Source organism: Lontra canadensis, unplaced genomic scaffold (assembly GCF_010015895.1).
Source record: "Lontra canadensis isolate GAN:19392208 unplaced genomic scaffold, GSC_riverotter_1.0 scaffold9, whole genome shotgun sequence".
Classification (NCBI taxonomy): Eukaryota; Metazoa; Chordata; class Mammalia; order Carnivora; family Mustelidae; genus Lontra; species Lontra canadensis.
The window spans coordinates 27,011,430-27,030,417 of NW_022631003.1; the positions used below are offsets into that span (position 1 = coordinate 27,011,430).

Genomic DNA, 18,988 nt, shown 5'->3' on the forward strand with positions numbered 1-18,988 from the left:
GATAAACATAGCAGTGCATGTATCTATTTGAATTGGTGTTCTCATATTCTTTGAGTAAACACCTTGTAGTGCAATTACTGGTTCATAGAGTGGTTCTATTTTTAACTTTTTGAGGAACTTCCATACTGTTTTCCAGAGTAGCTGCATGGGTTTGCCTTCCTACCAACAGTGCATGAGGATTCCTTTTTTAACACGTCCTCTCCAATACCTGTTTTTTCTTGTGCTTTTTATTTTAGCTCTCTGACAGGTGTGAGGTGATATTGCATTGTGGTTTTGATTTGCATTTCTCTGATGATGAATAATGCTGAGCATCATTTCATGTGTATGTGGACCATCTGTATAACTTCTTTGGAGAAATGCCTGTTCATGCCTTCTGCCCATTTTTTAGTTGGATTGTTTGGTGATTTTTTTTTGGGGGGGGTTATTGATTTGTGTAAGTTATTTATATATTTTGGAAACTAACCCCTTATATAGATATATCACTGGCAAATATCTTCTCTCATTCAATAAGTCGTCTTTTAGTTTTTTTCATTATTTCTTTTGCTGTGCAGAAGGTTTTTATTCAGATGTACTCCCAGTAGCTTATTTTTGCTTTGTTTCCCTTGTTTCAGAAGACAATATCTAGAAAAATGTTATTATGGGCCAATGTCAGAGGAATTATTGCCAGTGCTCTCTTCTAAGATTTGTTTGACTTCAGTTCTCACATTCAGATCTTTAATCCATTTTGAGTTTATTTTTGTGTATGGTGTAAGAAAGTGGTCCAGTTTCATTCTTTTGCATGTTGCTGTCTAGTTTTCCTAGCACTATTTGTTGAAGAGACTTTTTCCCTATTGTACACTCTTTCCTCTTTATCAAAGATTAATTGGCCATAATTCTAGGTTTATTTCTAGGCTTTCTATTCTGTTCTATTGATCTATGTGTCTTTTTTTGCCAGTATCATACTGGGTTTTTTTTTTTTAAAGATTTTGTTTATTTATTTGAGAGAGAGAGAATGAGAGAGAGAGAGAGAGCATGAGAGGAGAGAGGTCAGCGGGAGAAGCAGACTCCCTGCGTATCAGGGAACCCAGTGTGGGATTTGATCCCAGGACTCCAGGATCATGACCTGAGCCGAAGACAGTCGCTTGACCAACTGAGCCACCCAGGCATCTACCAGTATCATACTGTTTTGATTACTATAGTTTTGTAGTATATCTTGAGATCGGAGATTGTGGTACATCAATTTTGTTCTTCTTTTTTCAAGATTTCTTCAGCTATTCTGTGGTTCCATACAAATCTTAGGATTATTTGTTCTAATTCTGTAAAAAAATGCTTTTGATATTTTGATAGGGATTGCACTAAAGTTGTAGATTGCTTTATGTAGTATCAACATTTTAGAAATATTTGTTCTCCCAATCCATGAGTATGGGATATCTTTTCAATTATTGGTTTTGGGGTTTTTTTTTTTTTAAAGACTTTTATTTATTTATTTGATAGAGAGAGTGCACAAGCAGGGGGAATGTCAGACAGAGGGAGAAGGAGAACCAGGCTCCTTGCTGAGCAAGGAAACCAATGTGGGACTTGATCCCAGTTCCCTGGGATCATGACATGAGTCAAAGACAGATGCTTAACTGACTGAGCCACCCCAGGCATCCCTATCTTTCCATTTCTTTGTGTCATCTTTAATTCCTTTCATCCATGTTTTATGGTTTTCAGAGTACAGGTCTTTCATCTCTTTGGTTTAGTTTATTCCTCTGTATTTTATTCTTTGTGATAAAGTTGTAAATGGGATTGTTTTCTTAACTTCTCTTTCTGCAGCTTCATAATTAGTATATAGAAATGCGATAGGTTACTATATATTAATTTGTATCCTGTGAATTTATTAAAAATCACTTATCAGTTCTAGTAGTTTTTTTGCTGGAGTCTTTAGGGTTTTCTATATACAATATCATGTCATTTGCAAATACCAAGAGTTTTAGTTCTTTACCAATTTGGATGATTTTATTTTTTATTTTATTATTATTATTATTATTTTGTCTGCTTCCTTTGGCTAGGACGTGAGTATTATGCTGGATAAAAGCGGTAAGAGAGGACATCCTTGTCTAGTTACTGATTTTAGGGGGAAAAGCTCTCAGTTTTTTACCATTCAGTTTGATTTTAGCTGTGGGGTTTTCATATATGGCCTTTCTTATGTTAAGGTGTGTTCCTTCTACACTTACTTTATTGAGGGTTTGTATTATAAATGAATGTTGTACTTTGTCAAATGCTTTTTCTGCATCTATTGAAATTATCATGTCATTCTTATCATTCTCTTTCTTACATGATGTGTCATATTGATTGATTTGTGAATATTGAACCCTTGCATCCCAGGAATAAACCCCACTTGATTATGGTGAATGATTTTTTTTTTTTTTATAATTTTATTTTTTATAAACATATATATATATATATATTTTTTCCCCCAGGGGTACAGGTCTGTGAATCTCCACGTTTACAAACTTCACAGCACTGGTGAATGATTTTTTAATGTATTGTTGGATTCGGTTTGCTAGTATTTTGTTGAGGACTTTTGCATCTAGGTATTGACCTGAAGGATTTTTTTTTTCTTTTTCTGGTGGTGTTTTTATACAGTTTTGGTCAGGGTAATGTGGCCTCATAGAACGAATTTGAAAGTTTTCCTTTCCCTTCTATTGTTTGGAGTAGTTTGAGAATAGGTATTAACTCTTGGTAGAATTCACTGGTGAAGCCATCTGGTCCTGGACTTTGTTTATTGGGGGTTTTTTGATTACGAATTCAATTTCATTGTTGGTTATTGGTCTATTCACGTTTTCTATTTTTTTCCTATTTCAGTTTTGGTAACATATGTTTCTAGGAATTTATCTCTTTCTTCTATATTATATTGGCAACTGTTCGTATTTATGTGGTGTTGGTTGTGATTTCTTCTCTTTCATTTTTGATTATATTATTTGAGTCCTCTCTCTCTCTTTTATGGATCTGTCTAGTTCTATCAATTTTGTTGATTTTTTTAAGGAACCAGCTCCCATTGATCTTTTCTATTGTCTTTTAGTTTCTAAATTATTTACTTTTTGCTCTAATCTTTATTTCCTTCCTTCTGCTGGCTTTAGGCTTCCTTTGTTCTTTTTCTAGCTGATGTGGTGCTTGATCCCAGGACTCTGGGATCATGACCTAAGCCAAAGGCAGATGCTTAACTGACTGAACCTCTCAAGCACCACTAAAAATTCTTTCTTTATTACTACTTTTTTTTTTCCTTGCCATTTTAATTGTTATGTGTCTTGGTGTAGATCTCCTTGGGTTGAATTTGTTGAGGGCTTCTCATGTCTACTGGATCTGGATTTTTGTTTCCTTCCTTAGTTTCAAAAAGCTTTCAGTTATTATTCCTTCAAATAAAATTCTGCCCCCTTTTTTCTCTCTTCTTCTGGGATCACTATAATGCAAATGTTATTATGCTTGATGGTGTTACAGAGTTCCCTTAATCTAGTCTAACTTTTTATTAATCTTTTTTCCTTTTCCTGTTCAGCATAATTGCTATTATTTTGTCCTCCAGGTCACTGATCCATTCTTCTGCTTCCTCTTCTTTACCATTTATTCCTACTAGTATATTTTTATTTCAGTTATTGAGGTCTTTATCACTTATTAGCTCTTCTTTACATTTTCTGTCTCTTTGTTGAGGGTGTCACTGAGGTCCTCCACTCTTTTCAAGTCCAGTGAATATCTTTATGATGATGATTTTGAATTCTCTAGCAGGCATATCACTTATCTCTGTTTTGTTTAGCTCTCTTGCTGTGATTTTGTCCTGTCCTTTCATTTGGAATGCCTTTCATTGGAATGTCTTCATTCTGTCTAACTCTCTGTTTCTACGTGTTAGGAAAGTCAGCTATGTCTCCTGTTCTTGAAAATAGTGGCTTTATGAAGAAGTCTTATAGTGCCTTGTAGTCCAATGTCCCCTGCTCACCAGAACCTGTAGCTTCCTATGTGTTGTGTGTGCCCTACTGTTGTGTCTGAGCTGCATTTGCCTTCAATTCAGTCATCTGCAGTGGCTCTCATTGCCTGTAGTGGCCAGGGTTTGGTTCCTGTGTTGCTAAGGGGCCAGTCGTAGGCCACCTTGGGCATGAGTTCAGTCAGACCAGGCCTTTGACAGAGATGTGGTCCCACCAAAGTATAGGGCACTTTCCTTGGGCTGTCCCCTATAAAGCTTTTGTTGGTAGGTGGGGCCTGAGGTCAGACCAGTTGTCTGCTCTGAACCCACTACTGGAACAACAGTCAAACTGGTATAGTTATTTTCCCCTCTCCCCAGGGCAGGGGGCACTTTGTGGTAGTACTAGCCCCTATCAGGGATGTTTGAACATTGCCACACTTGTGGAACCACTTTGGATAGACTCCTGCAGAGGGCAGGTTGGAGAGAGTGGATCTGCAGAAGAGTGTGGAGGCAAGGCACATTGTATTAGAAAGTTTTGTACAAGTCTGCTGTGGGAGGAGACCTGGTGCTGCTTTGGAGAGCTGCAGAGACTAAGTTGAAGTGATGAGTCTGCAAAAGAGCATGGAGGCAGGCCATGTTGTTAGCAAGTGAAGTAGAGAATTCATGTTGTGCTGTTTCCCACAGGTGTCCCTGTGACTAGGTTGGGTGGTGAAGGAGGGAAATGGCAATTAGTAGCTCTTTTGTCCTTGTAAAAGTCTCCCAAAGATCCCTGTCCCTTCTGCACATGCTGTGAGATGAGTAAATAAATCTCCTTCTCACATACTGCAGGCATTTTTCAAACTACTGTTTCTATGCTATATCTCAGTGGGACTATTTGTTATGCTGTCTTGTTAAAGGCAGAGACTCAGTTTCCTATCACCCTCTAGGTTTCCCAGAGCCAACCAGCTGATTTTTAAAGTTGCAGGTGTTAAGCCCTGCTAATGTAAAAACTCAAGATGTCAAGTCGCTCGGGTTTTCAAAGCCAAACATTATGGGGATTTGCCATACCTGAGTGTGTTCTCCTTGCCTACAGTGTCTGCTGTGGGGTCTGTTCCTCTCCCTTCTCTGTGTTTACTGAGTCCCTCCTGGAGACAATCCCATGGGTCAGCTTAGCTTCTGACCAAGTTCCCACCCTTCCTACCATTTTTGATGTGGCCACTTCTTTATGTTCAGTTGTGAAGAGTCCATTCTGCCACTCTTCAGATCATTTTCTGTATTATTTACACTGATGTGGGTATTATGTAGGTGTATCTGTAGAATGAGGTGAGTTTAGGATCCTCTTATTCCACCATCTTTCCCAGAAGCCCCCAAGATAGTTTTAAAACTATGTAGCAACAACAAAAATGTTTACATAGAAATCAGCTATAAATTATTACTATTTTTATGTTTTCTATTTTATATACACATATTGCATATATTGTGTATAGTTCAGGCATTGAATACAGACATTTTTGAATCATATTCTATCTCTCTAAAAACATAATATTTTCTTTATTCATCTGTCAACAGCCACTTAGGTTATTTTCCTACATTGGTTATTGTGAATATGCTGTGATGAACATGTGAGTACAGGTATCTCTTCAAGGTAATGATTTTATTTTCTTTGGTTATAAATCCAGAAGTGAGGCTGCTGGATCATATGGTAGTTCCATTTTCAGTTTCTCAAGGAACCTCTGTATTGTTTTCCATTGTGACTGAAATAATTTACATTTCTAGCAACATTGTGTAGCTGTTCCAACATGGGATAATTTGAACATCAAAAAAGGGGGATCAAAATAAATATATGCTAAAATATATGAGTTCACAATGAGAACCACCAAAAAAATTCTTTGGTCCCTTTTGGAGGATGCTAGAGAAGGAATTCATTATTATGTGCAGAAAACTGGTAAGTAAGGGGAAAGAATTAAGCATATATCTTGCCTTTTCTTTAAAACTGTGTCTCATGGTAGCCAATTAGTTAATGAGGAATGCTCTCCTTTGTTGAAGAATTTCAGCTAGTAAACATAGAGGAAATAATAGAATCAGACTTTCACTTGCAACCTGTAATAAAACAATGATTCTAGGCAATTATCAGCAATGATTGCTAAAACCAGTGACTAAAGAGCTAATGGAAAACTCAGAGTGGACAATGTGGCTGACAAAATCTGATCTCACTGATCAATCTTAACACCACAAGAGATTCAGCCAGATGTTGTGATGCAACAGGAAAGAAACAGTATCACATGTGAAGGATTCTTACCTGAATGGAATCAAGCCACTAGATCAAACAATAAGTATAGAAGAAAAAATAAAGTTAGGAAAATAAATAAATATGTAGGTTAAAAGCAGGTATTTGGGTTTAAATGAACAATAGACCATAAATCAGGAAAACTAAACTTTGGTTCAGGATTTCAACGTGAACTAGATGTGTAATTTTGGACAAGTTATTTAATATCTCTGGGCTTCTTTATCATTTCTAAATCATTGTATGTACTTTGTTAAATACATTAATTATCTTCTTATAGGAAATCATCATTCTTCCAAATCATTTGATTTTACATTTTTTTCCTTTTGGAATATCAGTAAATTTTACAGAAATATCAAATTGCAAAATCATTGAATAATTAGAATAAGTATTGAAAAAAAATTTTATTCTTTCTTTCTGAAATTTTTACTAAACACCCTCAAACTGTATTACTAAGCTTTAAAGAAGTATATGAGCTCAGTGAACTTAATTTTTTTACTTGGGGAACTTCCACCTTTTTTAGTTTATATAGATATGCATGTTTTCACTAGCAGTTGGAATTTGTTTTTCTTGCTATATATAATATTAAATTGTCACAACTTAGATTATTAACAAATATAACTTAGAAATATAAGAAAAAAGAAATGTATGGAGAAAATAAAAAAATAAATTTATTCTTTCAAAATAATTGCAATGTTTCTATGCAGTAATAGAAAAAGCAAAAATTTCTTAATTATATAGGTACATGTCTATTTAAATGCTGACAAATGAATTTGGGGATTGAAAATTATTTTTTTGCTGCCTTTAATCTTCCATCTCCACTTCACTGTAAATAACTTCTGATTTCTCTTTTGCGTATATGTGTGTGTGTGTCCTTTTTTTTTTATCTATGTTACCCTCATAGTTTAATCTACTACTGAATGTTCATGGAATTAAGCCTTTGGGGTCATTTGGCTTTAGCTTCCTCATTAGATTCCTCAGTGTCCCTGGCTTTGCTCTTTGCATATAAACACATTTGTTATTCTTAATCACTTCCTTTTATCAATCCCTTACTAGAGCATACTGCTTACTAGAGCATACTGCTGTGAAAATCCACACTTGTATTTTGCAAAAATGGAAAATTCAAAATTCTGCTGTGTGTGACACACCATTAACTGCCCAAAGACACTCTGTATCTGCTATGTTAGTATTTACTGATGTGTTAATGTAATAATCACCCATCTGCTTCTGCTATGAGGCACTTTCTATCTATAGGGGTGGAAATTAATGACAGTCTCTCTGAGCTGTCTGATGTCAGAGCTGGGAAATGTGTGAAGGTATATAAGAGCTGGATTACTCATTGGCAAGTGGGGGAAAAATACTCCAGTGGATGCAAGCTTGGGATTGTTCATGAAGCTTTCTTACCATTTAGAGACATTCTCTGATATTGCTGACACTGAAACATTAAAGGTAAAGAGTTTCCTGTTTATGGGAAAATATTATTTGTTTAGGGAAGAACAGATCTGGGATTAAATATATAGCTTCTTTCAAAGAATGCCTAAAGAGACAAATTGCTATAATATCAACTTTTGAAATTTTTTAGAGAAAGAAATTGGGAAAGTGAAAATTTTGAAATTATTTGAAAATTGTTTGAACATTATCAAGGGACTATATCAATAAAATTACTATCTTTGGAGATTATGTTTAAAAAGGGATCTTTTACAGTAGGTTCTAGTCTCAAATTCCATCTATCAGAACTATAAAAATTTTCATTTCAATGCTGAATTATTCTTTTCAGAAAATTTAAAAAGCAATGTGCCTCCTGAAGCTGCCAGTAGTTCTCATCGTACTCTCCATTGCATTAAACCATCTGAAAGCTACTCCCATTAAAAGGTTAGTATCTTAAAAATCCCGTTTCTTTTGTAAAATGTGGGAAAATTAGAATTAAAAACTGCTATTTAACTAACACCTCTTATGGCATTAGATGTATCTTTCTGACAGAACTTCTGACAGACAGGAATGGATAGTTCCAGTTTTGTCAAGAAGTATGTTCTTGGAACCTAGAAGGGCAAAATGAGAACACAAAGCAGGAAAAGCCAAAGGGTAGTAATTTCCATTATATTAACCTGATTCTCAAATAAACTAAAGAAACTTAAAATATATATTCGGTATCAGGTGGGATTTTATTGTATATTTACATAGTTTTTTTTTCTCAGAGGGCTCTGGCAATATTAAAAATTATTGCATCTCCTTCTGGAAATTGAAATACATAGAAATAATCAAGGAGAAAATTAAAATTTTTAAGAACGAGTTAAAAAGCCATTTGTTCTTAGGGGATTCTTTCTATATTGTTAACTGTTCTGTTAAGGAAATAGAACTATTTAAAAAATATGTTCTTCATGAAATTACTTCTGAGCTGCTCTAAATGTAAATTTATCCTTCTTAAAAATTTTTCAATAGGTAGCACATCCATCAGGATTTCCTAAGAAGGCTTATTTCAAAATGTGTCATGTCATTTAAGTGGTAATTTTAAAGAAGTCTAAAAAGTATGTCAGGTGAAAATGTTAGCAGTAATTACAACTTTTGAGGGGAAAGAACTGCAATTCTCCATTTATTTAAAAGATTCTCAAGTCCAAATTCATGCGTATGTCATAAACAATATAATTGAGGATTTGTTTGTGCCTAAAGTAAGTTTGACTTCTTATAGTCTTGTAGGACTGAATTTACATACTCTTTAAGACCAAGGAGTATTAAGGTTACTTTTGAAAAGAGTTTGCTTCAAGTCATATTAAAACTTTTCTCATAGAATTACTAGCATCTTGTCTATTTTCCTTTGAGGTGTTTTTTGTTGAGGTGGCAGTTTGTGGTGATATGTAGAGCTCTACAGCACCCACACATGTAATAAATAGCAGGAATCTTCCCTTTGCCCTTTCAAGCTTATCGAATTTGCAGAATGTTCTAAGAATTTACTCTAATTTTCAATTGGATTTTTGTGGGTAAAAATAAATGAAACTGACACAAAGTTTCTGGTAAACCAGCAGAACAATAGAATAACAGGAAAATTAACAGTATTACCTAGTATTTCTGTCTATATCTTGATTTTTTCCCTTCATTAGATATAGACTTCTCATAAGCACCTTTATCCAGTTTGTCTTTTTATTATGAGGCAAAGTTCACTCACAAATAAAATAGTATATAACATTTTTTATTTTCAAGTTATTTTCATATTAGTCTCACAATCTTTTAATTCGAATTTTTATTAGAAATATTTCCAAGGCATTCTTCAAATTACTCTTTAGTGAATTTCCAGAAATCAGTATGTTTGGTCATTTTTTTTTTAAGGGGAGAGAATTTATCATCCTGAGCTACTCAACCATGTAATATTTTATATATCTTATAAAAAGCTGTGAAACCTTTGTAGGAAATGACTCAAATTTCACACACTTCTAAAAGACAGTCTGATATAGATTTATCAATGTCATTTTTCTTATAAAATTTAATCATCTTATTTGAGATCTTTTTTTAACTCCTGTACCTGTGACATGAGATTAAGCGGAAACAAACTGACTTTACAAGCCATACCAAAAAATATTTTATACTCTTGACTGAGGCAAAAGGATCACACAATTGCCCACCAACTTTGAAACACTCAGTATACACCTGTTTAGCAGATAATCAGAGGTTAAACAACAGTGTCATTACTTCCACAAATGACTGTTGAGAACTAGAGCAGGGATACAGTTTAAAACAGTTTTAAAAATCCTTGAGGGAGCTTAGGTGACACAGTCAGTTAAGCATCCAACACTTGGTTTCGGCTCAGGTGGTGATCTCAGGGGGGCGGATAAAGTCCCTTACAGGCTCAGTCCTCAGTGCAGAGTCTGCTTGAGATTCTCTCTTCCTCCCCCGCTGCCCCTCCCACTCATGTTCTCTCTCTCTCTCTATCTAAAATAAAATAAATAAATCTTTAAAAAACCTTGAAACTGAGATATTTTTAAAGCAATATAAGAGTGATGATACTTCAGTCTATAGTCTGTACTGTTTAAACTCTTAAAGTTATAAATGTGTGCATGTGTGTAAGTGGTCAATAATTTGAACTAGTGTCTGTTACTAAATGTTACTAAAAGTGGTCAGTAGGTTTGAACTAGTGTCTGTTACTAAATACTAAATGCCTTGTCTGCCCAAGTAGTTAAAGAGAAAAAAAAATGCCTGAAAGTAGGGATGTGATACCTTTTACTAAGCATTTCAGCCATCTTTTTCTACCTTAATGATTGTTTGGGAAAGAATCTTATACATATTAATGCTATATTTACATGAAAAGTCTTGTTTGGGAAAGCAGTTTCATAATAATGAAACAAATTGATATAGAAGCTCTTAATATAGTATCGGTTTAATTCTTAAAAAGCATTAAATCACTCTTTGGAAATGTACGTTGGCCATGCTTACTATACATGCAAAGAGAAATAATTAAATAAATAATATAACTAATATTGACATATTAGACCAGATAATTGGGTCCTAAAGTGGGTTTCCTTTGTCTGAATAATAGGCTTTGTCAGCATACACTTATACTCAACAATACCAAGTTTACCTGATGCCATAGAAATTTCTGTATTTGGAAGAAAATATGAACATAAAAACCTTAAAGATTTACATGAGATTTAAAAACACTTTCTCTTAGGCTATCCCTATACAGAGATACAAATAATGAAGTATTCCCCATACAAAGTAAACACTTGAGATAAAAATCTATTGCATTTTGCCCCAAATTATGTACAACCACTTGCTTCCGGACATATCTACATATCTACATCTCTTTCCCAATTTACACTTATCCTAAGTTTTACTAATATTTTGATTTCTATGGAGCTGAAAACGAAAACATTTCCCTGGCTTTCCTAATCATCTGCAAAAAAGGGGAGCATGTTATCATTCTGTATCAATTGCCAATACCATTTTGAGAGAATGCTGGAACAAAGGGTGGTACAAAAATATACAGTTGACATAAACAATTCCATATATAGAAATAAGAGTTAATATTCGAATAAATTGCTTAACCATAATGATAATTTCTGACTTACCTGGAATATTATTTTGCAATTGTTCCAGGTTGCTAAAAGAATGCAATGAATATTGATACTATTAACATAAAAGTCTTTTGTTTTTAACATTCAACATAGTCCTATCATTAAAATTGTTCAAAAAAACCAAGTAAGTGGCAGAAAGATAGTAATGCTTATGTATTTATGTTAAGAGTAATAGAACTTCCACTCTATAACAATGAGAGTTTATGAACCAGAAATAAATTTGATTCCCCTTGGGTCTTAATAGTACCTGCCATTTCTCTCTTAACAGCCCTGATTTAATGATCTCAGGGAACTTAACAAAAATATCTTATACTGCTTAATTTTTATTGGAAAGATGTGGGAAATATATATATATATGTACATGTATATACACATGTACATATATATATAAATTCCACATATTCCAAATTAATATAAATTTTGTATTCTATATCTTTTTCCTATATTGGGAACTAGATTTATCACGATTTAGAAGAATAAAAAAATTAGAAGAATGTAAGATAAAGAAACATTTTTATTATTACTACTATCTGGAATATATGCTGAAGTTTCAAAGCTTCATACTAAGAAATTCAACATTAACTATAAGGGATAATTGTTATATGATGTCCTAGTCAAAAATTGCTTCTGCTGTATCTTCAAGGTGTCAGAAAATCTCAGTCATCCAGATATTTCCAAACCAAAACATTGAGTTCCTTACATGAAAATGTTTCCTTTAGTTTCCATCAATATGAGATATTTGTTGTCCTATAGATGTATCCAATCCTGAGTCTAAGGCTTTAACTTTATACATTTGTTCTATGTCACCAGTCACCAGATGGAAAAGCGGAAATGCAATACTGCCACGTGTGTGACTCAACGCCTGGCAAATTTCTTAGTTCGTTCCAGCAACAATCTTGGTGCCATTCTCTCGCCTACTGATGTGGGATCCAATACATACGGCAAGAGGAACACAGCTGAGATTTTAAACAGGGGGCCAATGAATTACTTACCACTTTAGAGGTCAATATATCTCTACAGTTCTTATTGTTTGTATAAATATACTAGTGAATTCCTGTGTATTTTAACATAAGCTTGAACATGAGTTTTATGTCCCATGTTTACTGCCAGTACATATAAATTGTGGTGGTAAGAATTGTTTTAAATTTAATGCTGATTAATACCCCATAATAAAAAAGTCAATGTCTTTAAAAATGAAGTTTTCTTGCTACTGATTTTTATTTTGAAAACATATTAAAAACTCATTCTTTTGCCTATATTTTTATGACCAGAGTTTGAGAACAAAAGAGAAAATGGTATTTGGAAACTTGGTAAATTGTAAATAGCTATCAGTAAAGTTAAGAACATTTAAAAAACAGCAATTATAAGGACTCTGTTAAGCAATTCTTTTTTGCATTAGATTTCTGAAATGAGATAAAATGCTATTTTAAAAAACTAATTTTCGCTGTTGACTCAGTCAAAATATTTTTTGAAATTATATTCTTTTTTGTACTTGCTGGTACTAGAGGTTATTTAAAAAGTACAAAAGCAATTTGAGGGTTTCATTGTGATGAGCTTTTATTAAACTTATATGCACTTTATTCCATTCAAATGGCTTTCAGCAAATTTCACTCATATTTTGATGCAGGGTACTGCAAAAAAAAAAAAAAAACTTATGTTCCTATTAATCATGTATGTCTTCAATTAAAAGATCACAGACTTCTGGAAACTATATATTGTATGGTAACGTATTTTGTTTGTTAAACTAATTGGACATTTCCAACAGAGGTTACATGTGTATGATACACTTTTTTTGAAGGAAGCTGTTGAATTGGACATGAAATATAATGTTTCCCTCCAAATCTGATTCCTACAGGAGTATCTGCTTTCCCCTGACCATGAGTTAGTTATACTTGGAAGTAGCATTAACTCAGATAAACTGCTATTGTGTTGTAATTTGCCATTTCTAGAGGCATTAAACTTGTATTAAAAAAAATAGGGAAAAAAAAGCGTCTCAATCTGAGTGGGAATCTGACTTGACTTATACATTAAAATTTCCCCTTATAAAGGGTGCCTTAGATTACCATATTATAGTTGTGTGTGTGTATGGGTATAAAAATAGGATATGAAATTTGTAGTGATTTTCTTTTTTCTTTTTCTTTTTTTTTAAGATTATATTTATTTATTTGACAGAGAGAGAGATCACAGGTAGGCAGAGAGGCAGGCAGGGAGAGGAAGGGAAGCAGGTTCCCTGCTGAGCAGAGAGCCCAATTCGGGGCTCGATCCCAGGACCCTGAGATCATGACCTGAGCTGAAGGCAGAGGCTCAACCCACTGAGCCACCCAGGTGCCCCTGTAGTGATTTTATATCATAAGTTGCATGTTGAAATTAATAAATGAATGTGTAAATTCCTATTTGTGATATTCAGCTGTCAGCCCATTTTTGAAAGTGGATTTGAGCTCAGCATTTTAAATTGAGTATGATTAAGTTACAATTTCTTAAACTTACTTATTTAAAATTTTCTTATAATAGTCTACTTTAAATAAAATTCTATTGAATATCACCTCCAAATCAACTTACCAATATATTTTTCAAGAGTTAAAAAAATTTTAATGAGTGCATATGACATATAAAGATAGTGTGTATTTTAGCAAACAATTATCAGGAATAAGAAAAGAATTATGTGTAGTTATAGTAACCTAACAACCTCTGGTGCTAAGGAGTGAAATGTAGTTAGGGCAAACTATGTAACTTACTCCAACTGGGAGATTTTGGAGAAGAAAAAAGGTTATTATATTAATATGAGGGATATTAACAGTAGATGTTTTTAAATTTAGTCATTAAATTTATTATCAAAGTGAAATATTTGAAGAAATTCAGTATTATTTTCTTTGTTGGTAGGCCAATAGGAATCTAAATATATAAAACTGGGAATCCCTTATTGTATGAGGCTTACTAGATACTTTCCCTGATTTTTATAATTACCTTATGAAAATAATGAGCTAAACTCAATTGATGTAATTGAAAATATCAACAGTAGGTTTTGGTGACTACATTTGTCCCAACCTTTCTCACTGTGTCTATGATACCTGAAATCATAGATACTCTCAAATAATCTGGAAGTGATTAAGCCTCCAAATACTGGGGCGTCTGGGTGGCTCAGTGGGTTAAAGCCTCCAAATACTAATATGCATGCCACAAATTATATTTCACTAAACAACTAAATATACAAGTGATTCCTCTATCTTCCATGTTGCAATACAGAGTCAGGCATAGAATTTATTTAGTAATGCTACATTTAAAACTTCTGGAAATTCTCTTCAGCACTTTGAGAGACCATTATTCAATGAAACTCTCACTTCGCTGAAGCCCAAATATTATTATCTAGCAATATTATGCAGATTATCTTTTGATCAAAGTAGAAAAGCCTGTGAGTCCAAAGCTCCTTTGACTGAGTACAAAACAGGTTTTTCATATAAATTAAGAGAAAGTATTCTTTTTCTACCATTTCCCTTTTCCACGTACACACTACCCAAAGCTATAGAAAGATTCATCTTCCACTCAGTGCATTTGTAGTAGACATTATTAGTGCTCACCAATATCCTCTTTCCTGAGCATATGAGAGATTACAGTCTCAGCCCTCTTGCATTCAGGTGAGGCCATATGGCTAATTCTGGCCAGTGAAATATTAGTGGAAGTGATATGTGTCATTTTCAGGCTGATCAAGTAGGTGAAAGACCTATATTTTTCAATCTTCCTCTTTCCTCTGCTGCAGCAGTTCCTGATGAGGAGGCCTCGACCAGGCAGGAGCCCTGAGTGACTTCATGGCTAACATTTCTACCAATCTGTCTTGGACATGGTGTATGATCCAGAAATAAACTTTTGTGACTTTTATCTATAGCCTACTTTAATACATAACCAAAGTCAAACTTTCACCCTACCTAACAAAGCTGCTTCTCCTGTCAAGTCCACTGAATTTAATAGGAGCATAATTGTAATCATTCTCCCACTGTAGTTCAGTCTTGAATTATCACCAATTGCTCAAATTCCTTACTCCAATATTGAAGTCAGTTACCAGGACACATGTACTTGAAAGCCTCCTTGCTACTAAGGTATGTTTCTTCTTTCTTCTTCCATTGACAATAATGTAACTCCAGCCTCTTTACTATAAGCCAAGACCTTACAGAAACCTGCAGATAGTTCTCCAACCCCCAGGATTTTCTGCCATTCTGTACACCAATACCAGAATAAGGTTCCTAATGCACATTCTTTACTCATCAGTCTTCTACACAGAATTTTTAAAAGGCTTGTTCTAAATCTATGAAAGTCCGTCAAATTCTTTATCCTGACATTCAATTCCCACCATAAATTAACCCCAATCTTCTTTTCCAGCTTTACTGCACATCATCTCACTTTATACATTCATTCCCTGCCAAACTCTTTGGTTGTTTTATTTGTTCCTGTTCCATCAGCACCTATTCTTTTCTTTTCCAGTCTCTGTCTCTTCCCTCCAACCCCCCAAGCTGAACAACTGTCCCCAGTGCAGTCTTTTGAAATCTTTTCATGACAAAGTCAAGATCTTTCATCATTCCCTTCCTGAATATAATTTCTCCACCCACTGAGTTATCATCGCACTTTGAGATATCTTTTACATTCAGAATAAATACATAATTCGAGTATTATTTATTGCCTCTTTATTGTATTAAAAATACCATATTGTTATGTTGTTGCTATATTATTTGTGTGACTAACACAATTCTTTCCCACACTGCTAGGTTCCTAAGGGCACAAATAGGACTCAAATATTCTCCATTCCACAAATTTTCTGTTTTACAAACGAGGAGCTTAAGCCTATTTACACATTCTGGAGAAAGGTATGCTACTTGAGTAGTTTCTGTTTTCTGTCCCTGATATTATACTGGCATAGAGCTTAACAGTTAATTCTTGTCTTCTGAAAATGATTTGACATTTACCACCAGCATCTTTTGGTATGGAATGTGCTTTACACATACCAGAACATATTAATTATGGTTTTCTTGTCTTGAGTTACTAAACCCTTAGGAAATGAATTCCATCACCCAATAAAGTTAACAGACTATTACACAATTAAATATTTAAATTCCATAAAATAGTTGTTGAAATAAAATCCTTAATTTCCATATGAAGTGGGATTAAATAACTTCCACTGAAAGTAGGTTTTCTGGTGGAGTGGGGCAGGAACAAATAATTATGTTTCTCAATTTATTGTAAGAAAAAATGCCTTTCCATTTGAAAAATGATAAAATATGCTAGCATCCTTCCCTTTCCCATTATTCATTTAGACTATACATTGAATTCATAAACAAATTTCTTTTTTTAAAGATTTTATTTATTTATTTGATCCGAGAGAGAAAGAGATAAAGAGAGACAGTACAAGCAGAAGAGGGAACAGCAGACACCCTGCTGAGAAGGGAGCCCAACATCGGGCTTGATCCCAGGACCCTGGGATCATGATCTGAGCCAAAGGCAGATGCTTTAACAACTGAGCTACCCAGATGCCCCAATAAACAAATTTCATAAACAAAATTTAAATCTTGGCCTGTTGCTTAAACTTTGAAAATGATTTAATATTTTATTATTTTTATGAGAATGTGGTGTATATTTGTCATTTCTTCCAATGTGGCTCTTTAACCTACATTACTTGGAAAATATTTATACTAGCTAAAAGTTCTCTATGTTGAAACATTTATTGATGATTCATAATGAGGTAACATAGAACACAGTGAGTCATAGTCGTGTAGCATTTTCAACAGAAGAAATTAAGACTCAAACACATTAGAAATCCATCCATCATGATGCTCAGACATTCCTTGATAATCAGTCCTGAGAGTTAGTCCATCAGGGAGAAATGAATTAAGTATTTATGCTAAGATTTATCCATTTAGAAGCCAATCAGGAGCTAAAGTTTTACATATTAATAGCCAACATTTTTGTGTATGAGGCAACATGTGAATTAGCAAAATAGCTATATCATTTGGCTTATAATTAATATCCTTAAGGATGTAAACTGTCACACTTTATATTATCTGGGATTAGGGCAACTCTCAATGATTCCTTTAAAAATTAAATATATTATGACAGTTATTAATACTGCAGCTAGTATTTTTCTTCTGGGGATTCAGAGATCTTTTCTGCATAATGGCCACTAGGCTCTGCTATCTAAATACTTTCAGTTAGAATTCTATGAGGTGATCAGGTGATAATAAGAATACAAATATATGCTTTACAGATTACAAGGTGGATCACCAACTTTTTTGGTGGGTGGGATCAGGTATTACTCTTTAGTCAAGTAAGTGAAAAATCTAAAAAGGTAAATCTATTGGTAAAACTCCATAGTACAGTTTTGGGAAAAATCCAACATATGCTTTTGGATACCTGTAATTATCGGATAATTATTTAAAGGGGCTTATTCTTAGGATATACTTAAGAAATATATCTTATATACTTGGGAAGGAGGACTTTCTAATAAAGTGTTATTTTTCAGCTGCTAAAGAAATCACTGGGTAACAAGTCCAGTGAAGAGTCCACGGTGCTTTGAAGGTCCCTTGGTCATCTACAAATGGCATGAAATACACCTATGTTGGTTAAGAAATGGCAAATTCTTTAAAAATTGTTGTCAGATTCTTCTCCTCTTGCATAGGAGGTATCAGCAGTATCCATGATTATTTCAGACCTGCTATTTCTTCACAACGGCAGTGTAGAAATTCTTATGAGGTGAAAATATAAACTGCTATATAGACCAGAGATTTGAATTTTGATGTATCATTATTGATCTGAAATCTTCTGTGTAGATCTTAGAAAAGATAAGAATACACATTCCTCTTACCATGGAGCATAGGAAGCTCTTGTCTTTCTCAGCGGAGGGAACCGCCATTTTGTTGCTGATCACCAAAATAGGAGATTTACATTTGTTCCATAGCAACACCCCTTGGACTGACTAGGGGCGAGCTGATGAGTGTGTGTCCTCACTAGGGCCTTACAGTAGGAAAGCTATGCAGCCTAGAGTCATGTAGACTTTTGTGACTATGATCAAGTTACTCTGAACCTTCCTTTCTTCACATGTGACATGAAAAGAATTACTAATTCAGAGATTGGCTGTGAAGATGAAAAGAGATTGTGTCATTAATGAAAATAGCAAGGAGTTTGGTTACAAATCTGTCCTGTAATAAATGCTGGTTTTCTTCCTTTCCCTGAGAAGAAGGCTCCTCTGTCCCTACTCTCTCCTGTCTTCCCACAAAGGCTACCTTGCCACAGCAGAATGATATTGGGCTACACTTTGTAAGGGGGAGGTACCTGCCCACTGTAGAGCTAAGGAGGGTGCCTGAAGAAGCATATAACATGTTTCTGGTTTTTTGTTTTTTTTTTTTTTATAACAGATACTCCATCCTACATCTGAATGTCCCTATTTATCCATCTCAGCTGTTTATCCATCTCAGTGTTTGGTACAATGTATTTGTACCCATTAATTGTGAAGCACTCATTGCCTTCCCATTTAGAACTACATATATATCATGCCTACTGTGCTCCAGATGCTATTTTAAGTTTATTCAGATGCATTATCTGATTTAATTCTCATAAAATCCTATGAAATAAATACTGTTATTTCTAGTTGTAAAGTAGATAACTGCTGGAGATGTAATGTACACTATGGTGACTATAGTTAATAAAATTGTATGTTTGAAAGGAGCTAGGAGAGTAGATCTTAAAAGTTCTCATCACAAGAAAAAAACA

General features: G+C 34.2%; 2 protein-coding genes across 4 annotated transcripts in view; one reads left to right on the forward strand and one right to left on the reverse strand.

The window, feature by feature from the left end:
* The window catches only part of SLCO1A2 (solute carrier organic anion transporter family member 1A2), a 105,818-nt gene that overhangs the window by 80,265 nt on the left and 6,565 nt on the right, over positions 1-18,988 (reverse strand). The window lies entirely within an intron of this gene.
* On the forward strand, positions 5,467-12,273 carry IAPP (islet amyloid polypeptide). 2 transcript variants are annotated; one of them, XM_032855127.1, is made up of 3 exons: positions 5,467-5,537; positions 7,954-8,048; positions 12,050-12,273. In XM_032855127.1, exons 2-3 carry the CDS (start codon positions 7,969-7,971, stop codon positions 12,237-12,239), a joined length of 270 nt encoding a protein of 89 aa, XP_032711018.1. In that variant the 5' UTR covers positions 5,467-5,537; positions 7,954-7,968; the 3' UTR covers positions 12,240-12,273. The 2 variants fall into 2 exon arrangements, with proteins under 2 accessions (XP_032711018.1, XP_032711017.1); XM_032855126.1 differs by lacking the exon at positions 5,467-5,537 and adding an exon at positions 7,493-7,625.

Coding starts and splice junctions, on each gene's coding strand:
- IAPP (XM_032855127.1), top strand. CDS start 7,969: ATGTGCCTCCTGAAGCTGCCAGTAGTTCTCATCGTACTCTCCATTGCA. Junction 8,049..12,049: donor AAAGCTACTCCCATTAAAAG/GTTAGTATCTTA, acceptor CTATGTCACCAG/TCACCAGATGGAAAAGCGGA.